Below are 25,910 nucleotides of genomic sequence, written 5' to 3' on the forward strand. Positions count from 1 at the left end.
TGAACATGAGGTTGGACAGATCTCAGGACAAAGTGGAGAGGGCCTGGTGTGCTGATCCATGGACACAAAGGAAGGAGAACTTTCAGTTAGGTTGGAGTAACTCTCTAAACCATTACTGTACATAAAGATAAGGGTAGATAGGGAATGGTTCTCACTTACTTTAGAATAAATACAGTGAGCAAAAGAGTAAGAATGAATTCCTTTCAAAATGGGATTGAAAAATGGGTATGTTTGCCTTATTGTGTATTTGGATGGATCTTGATTGAGAGTGCTGGGATGCCAGGAAGAGGTCCCGAAGAGCATCTTGATGCTCCCATGTACATACTTGTATCTGTTTCCAACCAGGACACCCCCTTTTTAATGAGATTGTTGTCATCCACCTTTCGCCTTTGCTTAATTCCCAGTATAACCCATCGAGTAACCAACATTGGAACAATTCTTTTGCCCATTTTTGTTTAACCCTTTGTAGAAGGCTTTCCTGCAGACGATGGCTAAAGCCAGTCCCCATAGGCTGTGTGTGTGTTGCAGAAATATAGATGTTAGGGTTTGTTTTAGAGGACATCCAGCTCAGCCTCCAAACTTACAAATGTGACTGAAAATAAGTTAGGCGATTTATCCGGTGTATGATGAGAGATTAGAACCTAGAAATTTCTGACTCTTAAGCCTATGTTTCCTCTGCATGAAATTATTTAAGTTTTCCCAAGCTTCTCTGTATTCTTCATATTTGACATTTCTCACTGATGACTTTTATTCTGAGAGGCAACGTGATCTTGAGCCGGGATAGTGCAGCCATGGCGATGTGATGACAGAACACGCTCTGAAATTCTAAGCTACAGAAAGGGGCCATCCTGCATTGGTGGAAGGTGTTTCCTTACCTGGGAGTTCCTTTTGCCAATTAAATCACAAGACTAATTCTAGTCTATTGTATAATAATAATACCTCCATTTCATTCCGACACTATGATTTGTTCAAGTACTGCCCAACTGGTTCCAGATCTTTGTTATCAAAAAAAAAAAAATGCTGCTGCTTTTTGGGCAAAGGGGACCTTTCTATCTGTTGTTGGCTTCCTGGAATCTGTGCCCATGCATGGTATTGTTGATCAAAGTCTTGCACAATTTAAAGATCTTTTAAATAGAAGTATAGTTCCTGTCCTACAGATTCTAAATGTGTCTTGGTAGTGTCCAGTCATTACAATCATGTCCGGTTCTTCATGATCCCATTTGGGATTTTCTTGGCAAAGATACAGAGCAGTTGGCCATTTCACAGATGAGGAAACTGAGGTAAATAGAATGAAGGGATTTGCCTAGGGTCACACAGTAAGAAACTGACATAGTAATGTGACTTGGGAATAATATTAGATTTTTTTTTTTGGACATCAATTTTTTTCCTCATTTGAAAGGCTTAGTAGTTATATTAGCAGTTTTACTCTGAGGTCTCTGATCTCTGATGCTCCATTCATCCTGGATGGGAAAAAAAAATCTTTATTTTTACAAACCTCTAACTGAAATTTCATGTTTCTTTCGATTATAAATAAAGACAATGGAATATTATTCTGTGATGGAGTCCATTGGCTTTCCTAGATTGTGAATCTTTGACTTATAAAAAAAAAAGGATAATAATCCTTGGACTAGAAGTCCCTTCAGATTCTAAGAATGTATGGTTCTGGGAGAAAAGGGTCCGTGTCTAATACCCATTTCTATGCATCTTTAGAACTCATTCTTTTGAATCTGGATCACTTCAGGCTAGAAGCTTATTGTGGGCTTGCTTTGAGTTTCTAGTGCCTACAGGTGTTATCTATTAGGAGTTTCATAATTTTCTTTTATTGGCTCTTGGATGAGGTTACTGCCAGAAATACATTTTATAGGAGCTGTAGTTTTTTCCCCCTTTAAGATGGAGAAAGACAAATTTGCTATTTTAGAGCTGCTCTTCAGGCCAAAACATATCTTCCTTCAATCCATTACAGGCATTATAAACTGTGCTAATGCATGATAAGGAGTGATTTTGAAGAAAGATTTGAACTGATCCTGGTCTTTACATTTGGTCTCTGATGACCTCAAGATGATAGATTATAGAACCAGCCACATTATAGATTTGAGGAAAGATGGCAGGTAGACTCTGAGAGGAGAAGATCCAGTTCTGATTTTTTGTCTTATCTCCCCACACTTGTTTGAGACAGCGATAATTTGGGAGTATAAAATATATGTTCGCTTGAAATATGGGGATCAATAATGATAACAGCTCACATTTCTATAGTACCTTAAGATTTTTTCAAATCCCTTTATACATTATCTCATTTGATCTCAAGACTTGATACTGGAAGATAGATTATTATCTATTATTATCTCCATCTTACTGATGTGTCTGAGGCTGGATTTGAGCCCTCCTTCCTAATTCTAAGTCTGGCACTTTACTTAGTATAGCACATCTCGTGATCGTTTCTGGTCTGGTCAGAAAGTCCAGTTTGTGTTTCCTTGGGCTCCACTTGAAAAGCTTTTTTGTTAGCTGCCACCAAGATCACCTCTTCTCATTCATTAGTGGCTGGAGCCCAAAGGCATGTAGGAATTGGACCTGGTTGAGTATTTTCATTAGTTTGGCCCAATCTCTGTCAAAACTGATTGTTGAGTTGAGGGAGAGCCCCGGCGAGGGACTCTGGCCTCCTGGTTCTGGTTCTGCTGTGCCATGGGGCACAGTTGCCCGTCTGGAAGGCCAGATCCAAGCCTTGAGGAGTTAATTTTGTTGTTGAATGCCTCTATCAGAGAGGGGCTTTTGAGAAGCTAAAAAAAGGGTGAAACCTTCTCCCTGTTAGAACCACAGCTTGGAGTCCCAGTCTGCCTTTGACATCCCAGTGATGTTTTAAGATCTGGTGTAAACTCACTGTGGTTTGCCTTTGGGCAACGGGCTTGTTTAATTTGGCTCCATTATATTTGTAATTGCCGCATTTTAATAATTGGCCAATATTCTTGTCAGCAATTTGCTGGCCTATTTTTAGTGGAATGCTTTGCCTTTCATTTCCGCAGTGTTTCGTTCAGACCTGGGCTAAGCTTCTGGACTAATGCTAGGCTGACCAATGAGTCAAACGAACACTGTGCACCCATGAGGGACAGGAATCCCCAAATGCCTTGTAATGGTCCTAAGATGTAGCTTAAGTACCTTCTACATGAAGCTTTTTTTGATCCCCTTCCTCCCCAGATACCTTGTGTCTAAATACTTTGTATATATGTTTATTAATCAATCAATTAATTAATTTTCATTAATTGATAATAACATTATTATATAATGATAATTAATATAATAATAATTTATATCTATCTCCTGTATTTATATAGTTGTCTCCCCCATTACAATATACATTCACTTCAAATAGGGATTAATTCATTCTGGAACCCCTAAATCTTAACTCTGGTTCTCTTTCTAATTAGATCATTCTAACTGTAGTCCATTTTAAAGAGCACTGAATTGTTCTAAGTTAGACTGCTCTTGGGGAGGCTAAACAAGGCTAGTCGCTGATATTCTTCATAATTCTGGTGCTGTCTCTCTAAGATAAGAAATGTTATTTTCATTTTATGTGACCATAAATCTTATAAGGTGATAAATCAAGCACTGTGATATCCTGACAGAATTCATTTCTCCAAGATATTATCAAGTAGATTTTTATACGTGTTTCTAACTGTAAGTAGAAGGCTTTTTGTTGTTGTTGTTATTATCGCATGATCTGATTGATGGGATGACGAAAATGAAGATAAAGTTTCTGTTTTAATGTTCAAACTGAGATTGGCAACAAGCCAATAATGTGTACGTGGCAATTTAAACTATATGTACAAATCCACAAGTGGAATGGTCTTATCATAAATGCCTAAGTTGGGTGGAGAAATGAATCTCTATAGTACCTAAATAAAATTAGGCCTCCATTTTAACCTTAAAATAAATTTTCCAAGTCCTTAAGATCTTAGAAAAAGAGTGTTTAAAAATATACTGACATCCCCCCAAAATTACACACATACCAATTTTTTTGGGCAAACTGTGGGCATCTTAAATTTATAAGACTGAACTCTTACCTAATACAATTTTGTATATTTGCCAAAATATCTTGTAAATGAAGAATCTCCTCCTGAATACCAAATTTTTAAACCATAAATACACATAAATTCATCATAAGGATAAAATTTACTTTGAAATATTCAACTTTGAAAAGAGCCAATCTCAGACCCCAAAGGTCTTCAGCCAGTTTTGAGGCTACTACCAGAAACAGACTTGATTTAGTGGATAGAGCACTGAATCTGGAGTCAGGAAAACCTGAGTTCAAGGTATGATCCTGGGCAAGTTACTTAAACTCTGAATATCTCACTTTTTCATATGTAAAATGGGTATGATGAGTTATGATGATAAAATGAGATAATATTTATAAAGTGCTTTGCATATCTTATCAAAAGGCAGCAGTGGACAGAACACTGGCCTTGAAGTTATAAGGATCTGAATTCAAATTCTGCCTGAGATACTTCTTCCCAGCTGTGTGATCTAGGCAACTCACTTAACCCTAATTGCCTTGCAAAAAAAAAAAATGAATAAAAAGCAAACCCCACTATATATGAGGATCAATCTCATGTAGAGAATGTATGTATGTACATCTATATATCTCTTTTCTGGGGGGGGGGTGTTATTTATTTTAATTATTTTTAATAAAGTTTTTTATTTTCAAAATGTATGCATGAATAATTTTCAACATTCACTCTTGCAAAATCTTGTGTTCCAATTTTTTCCCCTTCTTTCCCCCTGCCTTAGATGACAAGTAATCAGATATATGTTAAAGATATGCAATTTTTCTGTACATATTTCCACAAATAAAATGCTATACACACACACACACACACACACACACAAATCAGTTTATCTTTTTAATCATTCTACCTAGCTATTCACTTCCATTTGCACTGGTTATGGTTGCCATAGTCTTTATGATTGCACTCTTGTTCTTGAGCTTTGGGGATGCAATTTATACATTCCACTCCAGGACTGGTCATCAGCATCTCCAGGGTAGACTGTCCATGTAGGCCCATTGCCCTTTGGGAGCCTGTTCTGCTTTCCAAAATGAGCTCTTTGATCCACCAAGTCAATGACTGTTTCCGACTATTACAGACACTGCCATCCTGGTAACTAGGATTTAGACTTTTGTTACAGGTTCAACATTGGCTACGATAGATGGCTTTGAACAGGTTATCCATAGAGGCTCTTAAATAATTTAAAAGATTGTATGCTTTATAATATTTATTTAAATTTTAAGAGATTATCTACACTTTTAGTAGAAATAGAAAGTGTCCAAACTTTGATAAAAGTAATGAAATGGAGAAAAAGCAGAATTAAAAGGACTTTATACAACTGTTAGCTGAGGGATCTCTAGAGCCCATCCAGTGGTCTTTATGCCTGAAGTCACTGGTGCCTCTGGCCTGTAGAGAGCAACTTATTCCTCATATTTGAAGTCCTTGTGAGATGTGATTGGCCTTTAGATGTGTGGAATAGCTTGATCTCTGCAGCCTTTCTGAGGGTCAGCCTCTAGGGACAGAGGCTAAAATATCTTCAAGAGTGCTCTTTGGTCACGTGTCTGTGACTAATGTGAAATATATTTTCATTAGTTATAAAAATTAAAACTATAATTGTTGAAATTCAGTGGAATGCACATATCAGTGTCTACTTTTTTTGCCAAGTTTTTCCTTTTTTTTTTTTTCAATTTCTATTCCTTTTATTTTATTTTTCATCATAAATTATGCCTAAGAAATGATTCTTTAAAAGCGAAAAATTTTTCTTTATTTTGAAGGATATGTGTAGGTTATATAATTTATTCCCATTGACAGTGTTGTAGGGGATGCCATTGAAATATGGTACAGGCTGTTCCGGTTTGTGTGTGTGTGTGTGTGTGTGTGTGTGTATTTCCAAAAATCATCAGTCTATACAAAATTGAGCAATAAAAACCACAGAGTTTATGGGAAGAATCTGGCTAGGGGCACTATACTTGAAAACTTTGTGACATTAAAAATTAGATAAGAACCTAATTAAAATGGCAGCACAGTTTTATTTATTTTATATGGTTAAGAAAAACAAAAATACTACACTAGATAGTGGCTGGGTCTGAGGCCTCAGGAATAATTCTTGGTCTCCACTTTGGATTGCCCAAGCAAGTTGAGCAAGTGTATGTTGGTCAGGCTGACTTTGGGCAAAACAGCTTTGGGACCTTGGACCAAAGCCAGGGTGTATGGGAATAGTGAGGATCAATCCTCATCCCTTCACCAGAGAATATACAATAAATATCCCCCTGTATTTGACTCTCAAATAATGGTTATGTTCTAGAAATATTATTAAGTAAAATCATTTTTAGTGGAAGAGGGACTTGATCTATTTGAAGGAATCTGATGGTAAAAATCCTCCTGTAAAATGAAGAGTTTCTTTTGTACAGTGAATAATCAACCAACTATTTTTGCCTGTCATTTCATGTGTCATTTAAAAAAAAATTTTTTTAAAGTTTGTTGGATGGCTTTTGTTTTTGATACTCAATTATTTCCTGGTATAATCAAAAATTATATCACTCTCACTCTTTCCACTGAGTCATCTCTTGTAACAAAGAAAAATACTTAAGTAAATGTGAAGAACAGAATGACTTGCTTTGGATGGTGTAGACGATATTCTAGTCTTGTAGATCCCTGTGTCTTTGCCGTGGGGAGGCCTGTGCTTGGAACTAGCTTTGTTCATTAAAATTATTCCGAGTTTGAATGCTTTTTTAATGTTTTCATTTATATTTGTTTGAATTGTTCTTGGTTCTGATTGCTTCAACTCTGCATCAATTTATACAAGTTTTCCATTGGGCTCATTGCTATCAACAAGTACATATAATCACAAAATTTAAAAACAGTTGTTTTGTGGAGTCTATCAGATGGAGACAGGCCTACTGAGAATGGAGCCTGGAGAAGGAAAAAAAAGTCAATATATTAATAGACAAAATGTTTCTTTTTTTAACCAACTCATAAAATTAAAAAAATTGACTTGTTTGTTTTGGAAATGCTTCCATTTCACCTTAATTTGATTTTTCAAAGGAAAGGGTATTTTTCAAAGAAGGATCCAAGTTAAAATTTATGTTTATTTTCACAGGCAATTGAAGACTTGCAAAGAAGTGATTTCAAAGCCTCTTCTGATTTTCAAAGCCAACTTGTGACAGGAAGAACTAAAAGCCAAGCCTACTGGGGAAGGCTGTTTCACCAAAGGATCAAAATGGCATCTCAATGGATGGTTACCGTGTTGGGACTGATGAATTGGTGTTTGGTGACAACAGGTAGGTCAGGTTGGTCCACGCGACTCCCGTGCTTATTATTTTCTTTTGGAAATATTGTACACAAAACACTTTATTTTAGAATTCATTTCAATTCAACTAGCCTGTTTTGTGTGAGGCCCTGTGTTTGGAATGGGGCATTCAAAGACAAAAGAAAAAAAAAAAGAGAAAGATTGGATTCTCTGGGAGTTTATTTTCTCTAAGAAGACATTAAATAAGCCAGAGTTTCTGCAGCCTAGTTGGGGGAGATCAGATGCTGGGTCTGTCAGAACCAGTCAGATTGGTAGAATTGCAGGAATTACAGATGATGAGGTTCATTGATTATGATATCTTATATATATCACGTTTATATTTTTATATCACATACATATTGTTAGTATATCTTATTGAAGAGCTATTTAAAGATATTTCACTAAAAGCAAATGAGAATAAACATCTTTTTTTTTTTTTTTTTAATACCATTGTGTGACAATGAGCTGCTTATTCTTTTCTTTTTCCTTCTGTGAGCATTTTCATTTGACGACACCATGGGAGGGTGACCCAGTGGTGCACACTAGCTTCTGGAAGCTAGTTTTAAATTAAATAGTTTTAAAATAAAAAAGCTAATTTTAAATTCCCCCCTTAGATGCTTATTACTTGTGACTTAAGGGCATGGGAGATAGAGCCCCCAGCAGAAAACTGTCTGCTCAGTTTTCTCATCTGTAAAATGAGCTGGAAAAGAAACTTTCGGATTACTGCCAAGAAAACTCTAAAGGGCGTCACAAAAAGGCGGACATAACTGTAATGGCTGAATAGCAACAAGGCTCATTTAGGATCTGTAGAACAGGAATTATACTTTATTTTTTTAAAGGCCATTAAACTGTACATACCTTTGATGCAACAGTACTATTCATGGGCGTTCATCTCAAGGAAGCCAACAACAGACAGAAAGTTCTCCTGTGCCTAAAAGCACTTCTAGCAGCAGATACTGGTAATAGAACCAATAATTCCAACCCAGTATTGGACTGCAGTATAGATTTAGGAGAGAAACTAAGTTCTGCTGTGGAGTCCTATTGGTGGAAATTACGAAGAGGGAAATTTAAGCTTGAAAAATACCCTGATTATTAGAATATTCAAAAGTGGGACAACCTACCTTGAGACTGATCAGAGAGATGAATGAATGAAAAAAGTGTTATTTACTGGTTACTTCGGGTTGATTTCCACTGTTATTTACCCATTACTTTGGGTTGATTTCCATTGTTATTTATCAGTTACTTCAGGTTATTTCCACTGTTATTTACCAGTTACTTCACGTGTATTTCCTCTGTTATTTACTGGTTACTTTGGGTTTATTTCCACTGTTATTTACCCATTACTTCGAGTTAGTTCCTCTGCTATTTACCCATTACTTCAAGTTAGTTCCACTGCTATTTACCCATTACTTCTCATTGATTTCCAGTGTTATTTACTGGTTACTTCGGGTTGATTTCCTCTGTTATTTACTGGTTACTTTGGGTTTATTTCCATTTTATTTACCCATTACTTTGAGTTAGTTCCACTGTTAGTTATCAGTTACTTCACGTGGATTTCCTCTGTTATTTACCGGTTACTTTGGGTTGATTTTCACTGTTATTTACCCATTACTTTGGGTTGATTTCCTCTGTTATTTACCGGTTACTTCGGGTCGAGGCCCGTCTGTGGAAAGCCTTCCCTAGCAGCCCACAGGAGGCTGGACTTGGTGGGAACCATTAAAGGTCCTTGCCCACCAGGGGATGGCATGAGTGCCTTGGAGGTAACTGAGACTATAGTCTCCTTTATTGACACCCCCTCCCCCCCACAATCAACTTCAGCTCAGCTGGTTAAACACCACTTTTGTTTTCTTTTTGAAGATTAGACCCTAAGGAAAATAAACTGGGGCCCAGTTCACCCCTTTGGGTAGGTCTTGTGTTATTTACATTAGCCCTTCCTCCGAAGCTGGTGGCTCTTGGGCACAATGGAGAGTAGTATTCTAGGGGTCTCCTGGGGAGCTGGGGCTTGAGATCAGAGCAGAGCTGAGCCAGTTACTCAAGATCTGCTCCAGTCCCAAGAAGACCGCCCCATCTGTTCCAGCCTGTGGTCTTGCTGCCCAGGATGGCAGGCCAAACATTTCCGCTGGAGCCTGTGGTGAGGGACCAGGGGGCAGGGGGCAACACGCCTCCTCCTAGAGTGCTGACCGCTTTATTTGTATGAAGCTTTTCCTCACCTGCCCCTCATCCTTGATGGCTTGAAGAGCCATCTGGGAAGGGAGAGGAGGCGTGAAGAGGAATGGTGCGGCTGCAAGAGCCCTGAATCCCTCCAACCCCCACTGGCCGACACCCTCTCCGCTATCCCCTAATCTTTACAAGGTGCCTGAGATGGAGACTTGAAAGAAGGTCCTTGAGATTGTTGCCTTCCAGCACTGCAAAAACAGGCCTGGATCTCTGATTTGGGAGACAGGGTTCTTAATTTGGGGTCACTCAACTTGTTTTTATGCAGTGTGTGTATAGATGTGCATCTATATGTATGTATATATCATACATATGTAGATGTATTTGTATATGTATGCAATTCAGGAGTGTGTATTGGATATGCAGACACCCATGTGCATCTACACGCACTGTATAGTCCACAATGCAGATGTGTATTTGTATGTGCATACATGCACGTATGTGCACCCACATGTGTCACAATGTAGATGTGCAATCTGTACATGCATAAATGTGTATAGGTATTCATATATATACACCTGTATTGTGCATATTACACAGATGTAAATGCATTTTTCTGTATATATGCAATACATGTATATGTGTGTTTATATAAATTCTATTTCAAGTAATTTGTTTTCATAGCTATCCCCCACATTTTAGACTTTAACACCATTACTTTGAAATGGGACCCGTGGCTTTCAACAGAAAGAGAGGGTTGAGACCCCTGTTTTGGAATGAGACCTGGGGTGTGAGGGATCAGGTGATTTGACTTGAGCAACAACGACGACGGGCTCCTGTAGCAGGCTCCGAGCAAGGTCTCTCTGATATCAGTGCTGACCTTCCAGCTGCTGGGCCACACTTAAAAACAAAAATCTACCTGCCTTTTAAAAATAGATTTTCATTGATATCTTTTGTTTTTGCATATCCTGGAAAATCCCAACTAATTAATGCTGCACAGCTTGTTTCTGAAGTGGTTGCTGTGTGACACACACACACACACACACACAGTTTCCTGCTGCTTCTGAAGCCTGCCAGAGTTAATTAGGATTCAGTTTCCAATAACAGGAAAAAGACGCACACAGGAAGAGTTCGGGGAAATCAGTTGAGATCGAAAGCCTGGAAGCGCCTGCTCTTGGCTGCTGGGCCAGAGTAAGGGATGAGCACGGGACCAGCCATGTCGGTTTCCTCGTGGAGGCAAAGGTCGATGCCCGTGCCCCCGTCTCATTTTGGGGCCCAGATGTGCCCTTCTGCACACGCACGAGCAACCGTGTTGCTTTTATTTCTGCTCATGTCCCTAGGATTCCAGGGGGGAGATCTCGTGAGGGAGTGGGGAGGAGGACAGGGATTTCTTTCAGTCAGACCCATGCTTGAGCCCCAAGGTCACTTGGGCCTTAGCTTTGGCTGCTGTGCCAGTCTCCTAGGGCGCGGGGTTTTGAATGGCCACTCTTACATCTGGAATTAAAACTCATTAAGTAATATGAACCTCGAAACAATTCCCCTCCTAGAATTCTGGCCTTGGACGGCTGCTGGCCTCCTCAGGAGGGAGGTGGGATTTTGTTGGGAGGTCACTGCCCCTTCCTGCCCTAAAACCCAGATTTCTGTTTTGATTTCTGGGGCTGCCTCCTCCGGGAGCAGCTGAGTGAGTCCCAGTGTCCTCACTGGGGAAGACTAAAACATAGCTCTGGTCACTCAGGGGTGCTTTAATCTTCCCTTAGGGGGAGGTTGGTCTCTTATTTTAACTCTGACTGCTTTGATTTTTAAATCTCTCTTTTGGAAGTTGAGATGGATTCTCTCTTCCTCTCCATGGGAAACCCTAGCTAGCTCAGCCCTCCCCTCCCCCTATGAATAACCACCCCCATGAATTCTTCCCTGAATACCAGGGCCAGATGAATTTCATGAGTAGATAAGGGTGTTGGAATCAGGAATACCTATATTTAAATCCCACTTTTTTCTTTTAGTTTATTTTTCTCTATTATGCATAAAATTTTAAAAAATTATTTAAAATTTGCATCCCAAACACTTTCTCCTAGCAGTTTGATATAGATTACGTATGTGAAATCCTACAAAACGTATTTCCTTATTAGCAAACATTGCAAAAGAAAACAGACCAAAAACCAAAAAAAAAAAAATCCCAAGAAATTTTTTTGGGGGGAGCATGCTTTGATCTGCCTTCAGACAACATCCATTCTTTCTTTGGAGGTGGATAGCTTTTTCCTTATAAGTCCTTTAGAATTGTCTTGGATCATTTCCTGAGTGAGAATAGATAAGTCATTCACAGCTGATCATTGCATCAGTTTATATAATTCTTCCAGAGTTCGGGACTTGGGTAGGAGCTTTGGGTTGGTCACAGACATGGGAGGATGTTGAGATGATTGTCCTCTTGCTATAATGGCAGTGGCTTCCCAGCTATTCCTCAAGGATTTTGGGGAGAATGGGCAGAGGAGGTGGTTATTCTGAATCCAGGCAGGCTGGACTTGGAGCCCGGAAGCTGGACGTTCAGGTTTTGCCTCTGACCCTTAAAGGACATGTGACCATTTGCAGACCATTTGACCCCAATGGGAGTAATAATACTCCAAATATGACCCCCACAGAGCTGGATGGGAATAATGATTGCAGAGAATTCTTTAAAAGCATTATTTATAACAACTCTCTCTGTCTCTGTCTCTGTCTCTCTCTCCATATATATATATGACTCCATATATATATAATGACTAAATGACTATAAAAAGTCATTTTTTTAAAAAATTACATATTTAGAAACCCCAAATTGAGATTTTGGCCAAGTGTCTGGGGTAAGATTGGGTGAGTGTTTGGTGACCGAGAAGAGTGATTTGGTGGTGGCTCAGATCAGTATTTTTTATATTTGGATCACCGATTTCCTCCCGTTATACCGACTTTTAAGATTTGTTATATTAAATTTAATTCAGTCCTGCCATGTGCAAAGAAAGACCTATGGTAGGTACTGGTGATACACGGACAAAATAAAGGAGATAAACAGTTTATATTTCAGTAGGGGATATGACTTATTCATAGATAAGTATGTTGTACATGGTAAATGGAAGCCAGAGAGAGCATTCACACCTGTAGTTTTGGACAGACAGGCAGCACCTGAGCTGCTTCCACTGAAAGATCACGTTTCCAGGAGGGAGTGATTCCAGCCATGGTGGTGATGGTGATGGTGATGGTGGTGGGAGGCACTGCCTCTGCAAAGGCATGGAAGTGAGAGATGGAGTGGATGTGACAACCAAAGTCGGGAGGTAGGAAGGGCTTGAACCAGGCCAGGTTGTGAACATAGAGCTTCTTCACTGCACCCCACTAACACGAATCCTGTTCTGTCATTTTCGGTCCATCAGCACAGCCTCACCTGTTCACCCGTTCCACCTCCCGGGCCCATGGTTATTCCCCCCCCCCCCAAAGCTTGTCAGCTCCACCTGACACCCCCTAATCCCAGTGGAGAGAAAGCTAATTAATAGCAATAACAACAACAAAATAACAATAAATTATAATTCAAGGATCACTTTTTATGGGTAGCCTTTCCAGATTCCAGATTTCCTAGCTATCTTATATTTATTTTCATTTCTCCTCTTTATGGGGCAGTTAGGTGCATAAAGTACCAGCCTCTAGTCAAGTGGTCTTGATTTCAAATCTGGCCCCAGAGACAGACACTTGACTCTGTGTGCCTCAGTTTCCCTATATGTAAAAGTATCTGGAGAAGGAAACAGCAAATTACTCCAGTATCTTTGCCAAGAAAAGTCCCAGTGGGGTCACAGAGAGTCAGACACTACTAAACAACAACAATAATCCTCTTTATATTCTTATATATGTATATATACATTATATATGTGCATATAATTATATGTGTGTATGTACTAAGGGTATATAGACGTGTAAATGTTCTGTGTGAAAGTGTATGTATACATAAATACGTGTATTAACGCACAGATGCAATGGTGTAAGTGTACACATTTACACACATATAACACGTGTGTGTAATAATAAGCCGTCAGACATTTGTTCACATGTACACACGCCCACAGTGTCTGCAGCAAGCATGGGACAGGACGCACACACATGGAACACGTTCACACATGCACATACATCATAGGACACACATGTAATTACAGTGTGGTGTGTGCCCACAGACGTGCGCGATGCATTTGTGCCCCATGTGCACACACAGATACAAGAGTAGATAAGTAATACACATACACACACACACACACGTGCTCACAACATACACATGGACAGCACACGTGAGTATACATGTACGTGTCTATGTAAGATCCATATTAACTTTATTTCGGAGCCTGCTTCAGGCTTCATGTTTGTAGGGAATGTTTTCTCTGCTGGCATTTGTCTGGGGACTCAGGGGCTGATCACGTGGCGGGGCCCCGGGGTCCCGGAATCCTAAGGAGCCTCAAGGGCAGGGCTCTGGGCAGCCGGCCCGCGGGGCCCAAGTGTTCTGGGCCCCAGTCCAGCCCCAGGAGACCGGTCAGCAGTGACATGGAGGAGAGGCTGCCGGGTATTTTCTCTCTCCTCCCCAAGTGCTCTCAAGCTACTGCATTTTCCTTTTTGTCAAAACATTCCTGTAAGTGTACTGGGGAGAGAGTTCTCCAGATGGGAAATGACCACTTAGCAAGGCCATGTTCACACTCACCTTCCCCCACTCTGCTGCCTTTTCTGAGAGTCCTTTTAAAAACTGGGCAAATTATTGGAATTTTATGCAGGGATGCTTAGGTGAATTCCTTTCTGAAGAGGAAGAGCAGTATTTCTTAGGAGCAGGCTGCAAGGTAAGCCTGGGGGGCTAAATCTCTCTCTTTCTCTTTCTCTCCTTATCCTCCTCCTTCTGCTCTTCTTCCTCTTCCTCCTCCTCCTCCCCTCTTTCTCCTCCCCCCTTCTTTTCCTCCCCTTATCTTCTTCCTTCCCTCCTCCTCCTCACCTCCTTCTTTTTCCCTCTTTCTCTCTTCCTTTTCTTTCTCCTCCTCCTTCTCCTCCTCCTCTTCCTCTTCCTCCTCCCTTTCCCCCTCCTCCTCATCTTGTCTCCTTCTTTCTTTTTCTCCTTTCTTCTCCTTTCCTTCTTTGCTTATCCTTCTAAAACTTGGAAATCATAACTAAAAAAAGAATCTCAAAAGTAAGTCCACAAACATTTCTTAACTCCTTTGGTGCTACTTATTGAGAAAATCCATAATGTGATGATTTCCTTCCAAGGAAGGAGTAGACATTGTGAAGTATTTCAGTGTTGCTTGTTCAGGTGTTTATAAGCTGTGAAACTTTCCCATGTTCAGTCTTGTCTGTGAAGAGAAATATAATCTGTCCCACATCCAATATGCATATGTTAGATGGAGGAATGGTAAGTTATCCACATTGAAGGATGCACAGATATGAGTTATGGGTCAGCTGTAGCTTTTGAAGCTTTTTGGAAGATTCTTTTTTCAATTATTTTAATTTATTATTTGAAGATTCTTTTTTCAATTATTTTAACTTATGATTTGAAGACTCTTTTTCAATTATTTTAATTTATAATTTGAAGATTCTTTTTTCAATTATTTTAATTTACTTGAAGATTCTTTTTTAATCATTTAAATTTATTATTTGAAGATTCCTTGTTGATTGCTTTAATTTATTATCTGAAGATTCTTTTTTGATTGTTTTAATTTATTATTGAAGTTTTGAAAAATTTTTTTTTGAATTTTTAAAATTTATTTCATTGTAGATTTCTCACTTATATATAAAAAAATCCCCTATGATATGCCAGTTATTGGGGATACAGAGACGGGCAAAAGACAGTCCCTGCTCTCAGAGAGTTCATTAGTCTAGTGAAGAACCAACTCTGTATGTATCCAGTACGCAGGTTGGATAGATGAAGCTAGCATAGGACAAAGAATGGACCATATAACACCATACAGTGCAGTTCAACGCCATGTAACCCAGTATAATGTAATACAGTACCATGTGCTAAGTGCTGGGGATACGTACAAGAAAATCACCTTCTTACAGTCTGTCCATTATTTAGTGCCTGGTCACTAAGTAAATAGTTATAAGGAAGCCCTCCCGCATCCACCTCCTTGCAGCTCTCCCGTTTGTTCTCCAGCGGCCTCCCAGACCCACAAAAATAGGAGACAGGACAGAGAAATCTGGAATATCACCTTATTTCCTCTCCTGCTTGCCCGCCCCTGGCTCTGACCAGCTCTGGACGGATGGAGCATCGGCTTTGGAAAATCACCGGGCCCTGCACTAGTGTTTTTGCTGGGGATGTTATTGCATGGCCGTGGCCCTGGTCTGTGATAATCTTTTCCATTGGAATATGTTGGCTGTTGCCAACATTGTTGTTTGATTGCTAAAAAGGTTGGGTTACACATGGTGTGTGGGGAAGCCAGGGACCAGGCCTTTGCTGGGTCTTCCCAAAATGTATTTTTGAGTTAAAATCAGAGGGTTAAGGAAATTAGAAAAAAAAATCTTTATTAGAAGAATTAATCAGTTTTTGAATAATGGCCATCTTTAGATGAAAACCGTATGCTCCAAAGTTTCCATTTTCTTTTTCATGGTACTTAGTCATCAGCCTTATTTCTGAGCAAAATAAAATACTGTATTTTCAAGCTAAAAGTGCCTGTCTCTTAAAAAAAAAAAACAAAACCTTATCTAATAAGTAGAGATCTTTTGTCACTAAGAAACTCTCAGAATATAGGATTTTGAAGGCAGTGAAAAATTAAGGGAAAAAAGGCTTTTTTTTTCCCCTGATGAAATGTGTCCTCTGAATTAGCAATGAGAAAATACACTTGGGAGTGACAAGATTTGGGGATTAAAGAGTGAGGATTTTATAACTCTTTTAGCTGATTTTTCCTAAAATAAAGGGACCCACTCAATTTAGCGGAGGCCTTATAGTTCATTGCCAAGACTCTGAGAATACTTTCCCCAATGTCACATAGGAAGTAAAGGGCAGAATCAGAATTTGAATCCCAAACTTTGGACTTCAGGTTCAGCATTCGTTATTCTAAGGATCCTAATTTTTCTGGCGCACTGTACCATGACTCAACAGAAAAAAAGACTTTATTTTGTAGTCAGGAAGAGCTTCTTTTTAAAAATTTCACAGGAAATCCCCAAATTGGTGTCATCCTAATTTCATCCTTTCTTCAGTAGCCTCCCCTATTCCACTTAGAAGTGATTCCTTCCCCCTTTTAAGGTCTTAAGATTAGAGAATCATTGTCCAGTGCTCCCATTGTACAGATGAGGAAATTGAGGCTAATTGACTTCCCCAAATCATACAAGTAACAGGGGCAAGACATGTGATAAGCTCTCATAGAGTGTTATTAATGTTTTATTTTTCCCAGTTACATGTAAACCAATTTTTACATTTGTTTTTTTAAAACTTTGAGTTCCAGATTCTCTCCCTTTTTCTCCCTCCAGACCTCCCCGCACTAAGAAAACCCATGTGAAGTTATGCAAAACATTTCCATAAAGAAAACAGTAGTTCTCCCCCCCCCAAAAAAAACAAAAACATTCAAGAAAAATAAAATAAAATAAAAAATGCTTCAATCTGCATTCAGACACAATCAGTTCTTTCTCTGGGAGTGGACAGCATTTTTCATCCTAAGTAGTTGTGGATCCTTGTAGTGCTGAGAATAGCAAAGTTGTAGAATGTGATTTTTTAAGGGAGCCTAGTGAAGGGGCCAGAGCATTCGGCCTAGAGTCAGAGGACCTAATTCCATATTCTTCCTTAGACCTTTCCTAGCTGCGTGATTCTAGGGGAATCATTTATTTTCAAAGCCTCTAAAGTGGGAATAATAATAGCACCCACTTCTAGGTGGCTTCTGAGAATAGCTGTAAAGTGTTTTGCAAACCTTAAAGCATGAATAATATTTTTGCTCTCCCACAAGCAGATTCTAATTTGTATCTTAGTAATTTGGGAAAATGCCTTGCTGCACTTTGCGAATAACTGGCACCTTGAAGGAGGAACTCACTGGAATCTTTCATATGTTGTTCCTGAAATCTCTGCCTTTCCTTCATCCTGGTGAGGTACTGCTGGTACCATAGAACACAGAGCACTGGACCCAGAATCAGGAAGACTCATTGTCCTGAGTTCGAATGTGGCTTCAGATACTTATCAGCTGAGTGAACCAGGGCAAGTCACTTCACTCAGTGTGCCTCAGTTTCCTCATCTGTAAAATGAGCTGAAGAAGGAAATGACAAATTACTCCAATATCTTTGCTAAGAAAACCCACAAGTCATTGTGATTTAAACAACTCACCAAAATTAAGGGGTGAACCAATCCCATTTCTATAGCTCTATGAAACTGTCTAAAATCTTTACTTCCTGACAACCTTTTGAGGTAGTTGGTCCATTTACAGATCTGAAAACAGATTTGGAACGGCTGGATGACTTTGCCCGTATTCACACAGGTATTAAGTGTCTGAGCTGGACTCTGAGCTAGAGTTCCAGACTCCAAGGCAGGCTCCCTTTCCACCCCACTGCACTGGATAGTCCTGGATAGATTTCCTAGTCCATGACCAGGATCTGGAAGTTCTGTCCCTGATCATGTTTTAGGACTGCAAACATATATTTCATATTAGTTAACTAGTGTCTTCCTGTGCAGGATAAACACAGTTGTGTCCATCTGATGGCTTTCTGAGGTTCCAGGTAGAGCCGTGTTTGGGAAGCACACATAGAGCAATTTTTAAAAACCACACATAAAGCACTTTTTAGGAACCACACATAGAAATTTTTAGGGACTGCATATAGAACAATTTTTAGGAGTCAAATTCCGGCTCTTGGTGACTGTCCTCAGGATGTTTCCACTCTACCAAGGGAACGTATGGTAAATATAGATAAAGTCGTCATGTTTGATTTTCTTTTCTGCCAAATTAGATTTTTAGATGTGTTTGTCAATGCCAAAGGACAGGTAGATCCATAGAAGAACAGATTAAAGCAAAAGCTAAACAAAACAAAATAATTTGCTCCCTAATATTGTGGAGAATAAAACTTTCCTAAAAATTTGAACCGTCTGGACATGGAATGGGCTGTTTAGAATCATGCTAGTTTTCTTCTTCCTTGGAAATCTTCAAGCAGATGGTAGTCTTGTTGGCTATTCCACAGGGAGGATCCTTTTCAGGTAGGGTTAGCCTGATGACTGCTAACATTACTTCTAACTCTCCAAATTTCTTTCTTTCTTTCTTTTTTTTTTTTTGAAAAATAACAGCTAACATTTATATGGCATCCTAAGTTTGGCAAAGCACTTTATGTATGCTTTATCTCATTTGATCTTCAAAACAATCTTGGGAGGTAGGGGTCACTATTATCCCCATTTTATAGAGGAACAAACTGTGGTCAACAGAAGATAGTCCTCTCTCTCTCTACTGGATTACCTCTTAAATTGCCTTTGAATTCTTGGTGTTAAGACCCTTCTTTTAGAGCTGCATGTGATGAAAAAAATAGGAAATCACATATCAAACTTGCTCTTTTCCAGTCTAAATTAATCTGATTCAGCAAGCATTTATTAAATGCCTACTGTGTACCATATATGATGCCAGACCTTAAGGATACACAGATAAGGCACCATCTCTGAATTTAAGAAGCTTGTTTTGCACTGAGGGTGATTGAATACAACATATAAATACTTTCCCATTTTTACTAGGCTGGTAGTTGGGCCTCTAATGGAAAAATGGGTTAAAATCATAATTCTGTGTCTCCAAACATTTCCTGGGAGGGAGCCCAGCCACTTCCCCTTTGGAAATCTGCTTTAAAATTAGTCGTCTTTGAAACAGCTGCCTCTCAATTCTCCCAGTACCCACAATTTAATCCATGTGCTGGAGAGGAAACATGCCTTTATTGTTTATTGTCTGTGGGAGTGGGTGACACAAGATGCACTTAGCTCTCCTGTTATAAGACACCTGCCACACTTTATGAGGTTAAAGCAGAAAATGAAACTTGGCCCGGCACCTGCACATACACTTAACGTTGGGCCGACACCTCCTTGGAATGGCAATTTTATTTGTCTATTCTGAAATAAAGGAAAATAGTTTCTTTTCTTCTCTTGTTTTCCTGATTCAGCAGATGGAGAATTTAGATCATTTCTGAGGAACAACCTGGAAGAAATTTGGTTCAGTTCCATTAAATATGTATTCTGTGCAGGGCAGTGGGCTGGGTGCTGAGAATACAAAGTTAAAAACAGAACAGTACCTGCCCTCAAGGAGCTTACACTCTATTGGGAAATTATAGGAAAGGCACATAGGAGAAAACACAATTTATTGACAAGCTCATACAAAGTTATTTTGAAAGTGGGAGCATCTAATCAGAAGCTAGCTAGGAATTCTGGGAGGTCAGACTGAAATGAGCAGGCAGTCAGACAGAGGAGGTGGAAGGCTATGTATGGGGAGGGGGCTGCGGGCCAGCTGGACTTGAATAATGTGTCAAAGGGGAGTGTAAAATAAGACTGGAAAGGCAACTGGAAGAAGAAGCATTTATTAAGTGCTTACTGTATGCAGCTAAGCCCTGGGAATAGAAAGGAGGGCAAAAGAGAGTTCCTGCCCTCAAGAGCTTACACTCTTAACTGGAAACTCAACATGTAAACATGCTACAGATAGGGTTAAAGAGGAGACAGTCACCAGAGAGAAGGCACTTTTCTAAGATGCTGTCATTTTTTGGTGAGATTTTCTTGGCAGGATCCTGGAATGGCTCCCAAGGGTATTAAGAAGTGGGACTCCTCCCCTCCCCCTTTACTTCTGGTTTATTTAGATCTCACTCATGGCACGGCATCAGAGGGCCAGGATGGTATTAATGCATTAACTTCTGCTTCTGGTCGGCTTGTTTCTGAGATGAAAATAGGAGAGGGTAGAAGAAGGCACAAAGATTTTTAGTTCTTGCCTCTTTCTAAGGTTTTCCCCCTTTCTTAGGTGCTGTACTCTCTCCCCCCTCCCCTATTTGTTTGTATTTCTACCCGTGCATGTAAACTGTTGGATTTTGGGGAGTGAGTGTGAGACAGTGAAAAGACATTAACAAATGCCCAAAGACAGATTTTGGGAGGGGGAAATGGTGAATTATGCAGGATTCATTGGTTGGGGCCAGAGAGAAGCTGGGGGATGGGATTTATTTTAAGATTTTTTTTTTTTTTCTACATGCGAGAAATACTGAAAACTTGGGTTTCCACAGTGTGGCAAGCTTCGAAGTAGTTTGGGATAGCAGGTACCACTGACCAAGAGGTTAAGGAAGGTTAAGATTGCATAGAACCATTAATGAAGTGATCAATAGAAGCCTTGAGCAAATAAGGAATTGGGGAGCTAGGAAGGCACAGGGGGATCCAGCCAATCAGAAAGAGTCTCCTGGTTTTGAGAAAAATCACAAATTTAAAATAATGGCCTGATCAGGCCCAAACTAGTTGGAGTCAATGACCTTATTTGACCAAATCACTAGCAAGTCTGCTTAACAGGTTAATTGAATATTCAGTAACACTCATAGGACTTTTCCACCGTTTTGGAATGTGGGATGTATGATGAGGGAAGGAGGACATGTTTATACATATTTAGGGGGGAACATATAATGAGCGTATCAGAAAGATTGTTACCCAGAAGGAAACGGACCAATTCGGTCGCCAAGCTAACAAATATAAACTTCTCTCACTTCTGGACTTGGGGCTCCCTCTTCCCAAAGAGCCGTTTTTGCCAGAAACTTAAGACGATTCCTTAAGATCCTTCTTTAATAATTTTTCTTCCATATTTGATTTTCAGTGTCAAGAGTGTTTCTAACACTACATATTTTAAACTGATTTTGTGTGTGTATCTGTCTAGTCATCATAATGAAACTTTTTTTTTAAGTACCAAATTCCCTAAGATTTTCCCCATAACAGCTCCCTGTTGGAGGAGAGAGGGAGAAAAATTTGGAACATAAAAGTTTTGCAAAGGTGAATGTTGAATGTATTTGGAATGTATTGCATATATTTGGAAAATACAAAGTATTTTTACTGTCCCAGGTAACTCTTTCTGACTCTAAGTTGAGAGTTTTTTGAACCTCAAGAAGTGAAATCACGGGGTAGAGTGGACTAAAAACAGCCTCAGAAAACTTGCCCACCTTCCACTCTTGCAGAATTGCCCCGGGACACACCAGTCTGACATTAGTTTCAGTCCCAGGTTTGTCCCGGTGGGGAAGGCCTCTCTGAGCCTTCCTGGTCAAGCCTTGCACCAGAGAAGGACCTCGGGAACCAAATTCTGTCCTGTCATTTAATTAGCTCAAGTTCCTGGCAAGAGTTCAGTAATGATACTGGGGGAGTCGAAAGCACTAATTAATGGTTTCAAATCATCTGCAGCATGCAGGTCGAAAATACAATGTTTATTGGGCAAAGTTGGCAGAAAAAGCATTCAGAGATTAGGTTGCACATTAACTGGCTCAGTTGCTTTTTGGATCTGGGCCAGTAAAGGAGATATTTTTCTTTTAGGGTATAGGCCATATTGTTCTGTTACTTTCCGGTAAGCTTTTTTGGATTTCCTTGATTGATCAAATTCACAAGACCTTTTCCCACTAAAGAGCCAAGGCAACTCAAATGCCCTCCTTGGGGAGCTCTTGTTGGCATTTTGTTTGGTCTCAACCTTGGGCCGGTACTTGGGTAACTGTTAGCTACAACTCTAATCTATTGGGAAACCATTCACTTTCTTTCTTTCCTTCCTTCCTTCCTTCTTTCTTTCCTTCTTTTTTTCCTTCTTTCTTCCTTCTTTCCTCTTTCTGTCTCTTTCTCTTTCTCTCTCTCTCTCTCTCTCTCTCTCTCTCTCTCTCTTTCTCTCTTTATTTTTTGAAACCATTCACTTTCCAAGTGTTTAAAGACTTGAAGTAATACAAAACATGGAAGTTTGGGGTCTTTGGTTTCCCTCCCTCATCCCTTAAAAAAACCAAACCATGAACCTGCTTCCAATTTTCTTGTAGCTCTCCATGTCAGCAAAGGGTGCACTTCCTAAGAGCCTCGTACATCTCAGCCTGGAAGGAATCCAACTCTTGAAATCTGGTGAAATTCCTCTTGATTTTAACTTTGATGAATCACTTGGGGCTGGAAGTTTTGCTAACAGAGACCTGCTGGCTTTGGGGTCCGGCAACGAAACGGGGCCGGGGAAGGGCTTGCCAGTTGGGCAGCATATTTCAGACTTCTAAGAGCCAATTAAATGTGTTATGTAAGATAGTTTTTTCCTCACTAGCATATGGCTTTTTGCAAACATTCCTCTTGGAATCTTCCTGGTCCAGGCCCGTCGCCTGCTGCCGTTTTTGCCCCTCTCTCCTTGTCCATCTGTGCTGAGTGGGCTGGTGAGTAAGGCCCCACTTACGAAACCCAGACCAAATCTCACTTTATTGACGTGATTCAGGAGAAAAGAATTCGAATGGAACGTCAGAATACTCCAAGGAGCTATTTGACAGCATCGTCCAATCTTTCCGAGCTCAAGGAAGGAAGGGCCAGCAGAATCTGCTGTTGTTTTGTTTGTTCCTACGTGAGGAATTTTTTGAAGAAGGCTTCTACTAAAAAAAAATCTCACTGGGTATGTGCCAGGAGGAGGAATGTATTTATCCCTGGCTGCAGCCTCCCTCTAGGTCTGCTCTTTGGGAGGCCAAGGACGGCCTGCTGCTCTGTGGCTATCCCTTTTTCAAAGGCCCAGAGTGAGGATACTTCGCTTGAACTGCTTTTGCAGTTCATTATGCTTAGGTGGCCCCATGGAGGCCTAGAAGCATAGATCTCTCTCTCTCTCTCTCTTTTTATTTATTTATTTATTTTTGACTGAGGCAATTGGGGTTAAGGGACTTGCCGAGGGCCACACAGCCAAGAAGTGTCAACTGTCTGAGACCAGATTTGTACTCAGTCCTCCTGATGTCTGTCTCTGTCTCTGTCTCTGTCTCTGTCTCGCTCTCTTTTTTTTTATTATAGCTTTTTATTTACAAGTTATATGCATGGGTAATTTTACAGCATTGACAATTGCCAAACCTTTTGTTCCAACTTTTCCCCTCCTTCCCCACTTCCCCTCTCCCAGATGGCAGGTTGACCAATACATGTTAAATATGTTAAAGTATAAGCTAAATACAATATAAGTATATCTGTCCAAACAGTTATTTTGCTGCACAAGAAGAATTGGACTTTGAAATAGTGTACAATTAGCCTGTGAAGGAAATCAAAAGTGCAGGCAGATAAAAATAGAGGGAGTGAGAATTCTACTCATTTCTCAGAGTCTTTCGCTGGGTGTAACTGGTTCGTTTCATTACTGCTCCATTGGAACTGATTTCGTTCATCTCATTGTTGAAGAGGGCCACGTCCATCAGAATTGATCATCATATAGTACTGGTCCTGCTCCTTTCATTCAGCATCAATTCGTGTAAGTCTCTCCAGGCCTTTCTGAAATCATCCTGCTGGTCATTTCTTACAGAACAATAATATTCCATAATATTCGTATACCATAATTTATTCAGCCATTCTCCAACTGGTTTCCAGTTTCTGGACACTACAAAGAGGGCTGCCACAAACATTCTTGCACATACAGGTCCCTTTCCCTTCTTTAAGCTGATCTCTCTTTTTAAAAAAATGTTTCTCATACTTTTTTCCAAACGCATGGAAAGATAGTCTTCAACATTCACCTTTGCAAAACTTTGTGTTCTAAATTTTTCTCCTTCTCTCCTCTTCTCCCTCCTTAAGATAACAGGCAATTAATAGGTTAAATGGGTTAACCACGGATAATACAGATATCTCTTTAATAAATGGCCAGTCACTTGTAGAATTCATCCCTTCCATTTTACTGCTTTTGGGGAACAGGAATATTCTTTAGCAGGGGCAGAATAGCTATTTGTCCATCATCCAACTTAAAAAATCAGGGTTAAGTCTAAGGGATGGAGAGGAGTTGTTCTGCTATGGTAGAATGCATAAGTGGTAGTATTGGTGTGTTTTTTGGCAGAGGGAAAGTTTTGCACCAGTTTTTGAGGCAGACTTTGCCTGTGTTCTGTTCTGCCCTTTTGCACTATCTTTTCTTTCTTTTTATACAGAGCTGTAGGAAGGGGATGCATTACTATATCCCTGATTGTATGCCACTTGTTTTAATTAAAGTCATCACCCATGCATTAAGTGCCAACTGTGTACAAAGCACTTGGCTGGATGGTATAGATACCAATTGGCTTCAATGAGTTTGCACAACTGGCTTTATATAACTTGGCAGAACATGGACCCTCTCTAATAAAACCTTCAGGCATTAGAATTACCCTCCCACTGTAAGGTGACGCATTATTTATCATATGAAAACAGTGATTTTGGGGTCTTAGTTTGTGTTTAAAAGAACAGAAAGGTGGAATTGGTAGCAAAATGGGTATTGGGAGGGGTTGAGCCATTATTAAGTTGTTGGCTGTGTGACCCTGGCAGAAATTGATGCACTGGAGTTAGCTGTGTAGATACCACAACAGTGTGGGAACGGAATGGTGTAGTGATGAATCAGAAAACCCAGAGGTTCTGAGTTCAAATACTGACTTTTCCACAAGGATGTGGCTCATCCTTAGACCATCTCTATGGGGGGGGGGAGACCCCAACTCTATGAGGAAATTGAAATCTAGAAAGGTTCAACATAAAATGTGAAATGTAAAATATTTAGATTCAGTGACCTTTGGGGTCTTGTGGTTCTGGGTCTTAGGTAGAGTGAAAAGCAAGAAACAGAATTTCAGGTGCTTCGGGGAGAAATATTTTCCTATTCCCCTGTGAAATGGTGGTAGTAGAAGTGGGAAGCCCAATGAATTGAGACCCCTTTAGCCCAGCTGTCTTAAATATTCTGTCATACTTGTACTGTTCTTGGACTAGGAAACCAGAAGGTACTGCCTGCTAAGTAAAGAAGAATTGGCTTCTTAGAAAGAATTTGTGATTTTAAGATTAAAGGGAACGTTTCTTCCGGCTAATTCATAGAATGCTTTGTTCGGGCATGTATTTCACAAGGCCTTGCTTTTGTTCCTTTCATCAGATTCTCTGGATTTTTTTTTATCCGTTAGAAACTTGGCATTATAGACATTATTGGATTTAAGTTCTTTACCCTCATTTGTAAGACTTCCAATCACTCTAGACTGTTAGAAAAAATATTTATATACAAGTATAGGCCCTCAGACATAATTGTACGTCCTGATCCAAAGATAGTTGGATTCATAATGTAGGATATTCAATATAATATATTCAATATAAAATGTTAAAATTGAATATGACAATGAAAGGACAGTAGGTATATGAGGCCTTTCTTAACTCTCCTTTCCTTATTACTTGTGTCCCCCTCCCAAATCACATTATATATATCCACATCTATCTATCTGTATATATACACTTATATATACCTATATTTCACATTATATATATGTAAATATAATATATATTGCATTCTTTTATATATAATACAATTATATTAATAGGACAGCTG

At 39.7% G+C, this 25,910-nt stretch overlaps 1 protein-coding gene across 4 annotated transcripts in view; it reads left to right on the forward strand.

Annotated features, from left to right (window-relative positions):
- The window catches only part of TGFBR3 (transforming growth factor beta receptor 3), a 215,004-nt gene that overhangs the window by 21,175 nt on the left and 167,919 nt on the right, over positions 1 to 25,910 (forward strand). For all 4 annotated transcript variants that reach the window (XR_004234299.1, XM_031969337.1, XM_031969335.1 and 1 more), the window contains exon 2: positions 7,135 to 7,315. Coding sequence is in view for 3 of the 4 variants with exons in the window: in XM_031969337.1 (XP_031825197.1) it covers positions 7,255 to 7,315 (61 nt within the window). In the remaining variant the exon portion in view is untranslated. The remainder of the gene's footprint in view (positions 1 to 7,134; positions 7,316 to 25,910) is intronic.

The sequence above is a fragment of the Sarcophilus harrisii genome, chromosome 4, assembly GCF_902635505.1.
Source record: "Sarcophilus harrisii chromosome 4, mSarHar1.11, whole genome shotgun sequence".
NCBI classification, from domain to species: Eukaryota; Metazoa; Chordata; class Mammalia; order Dasyuromorphia; family Dasyuridae; genus Sarcophilus; species Sarcophilus harrisii.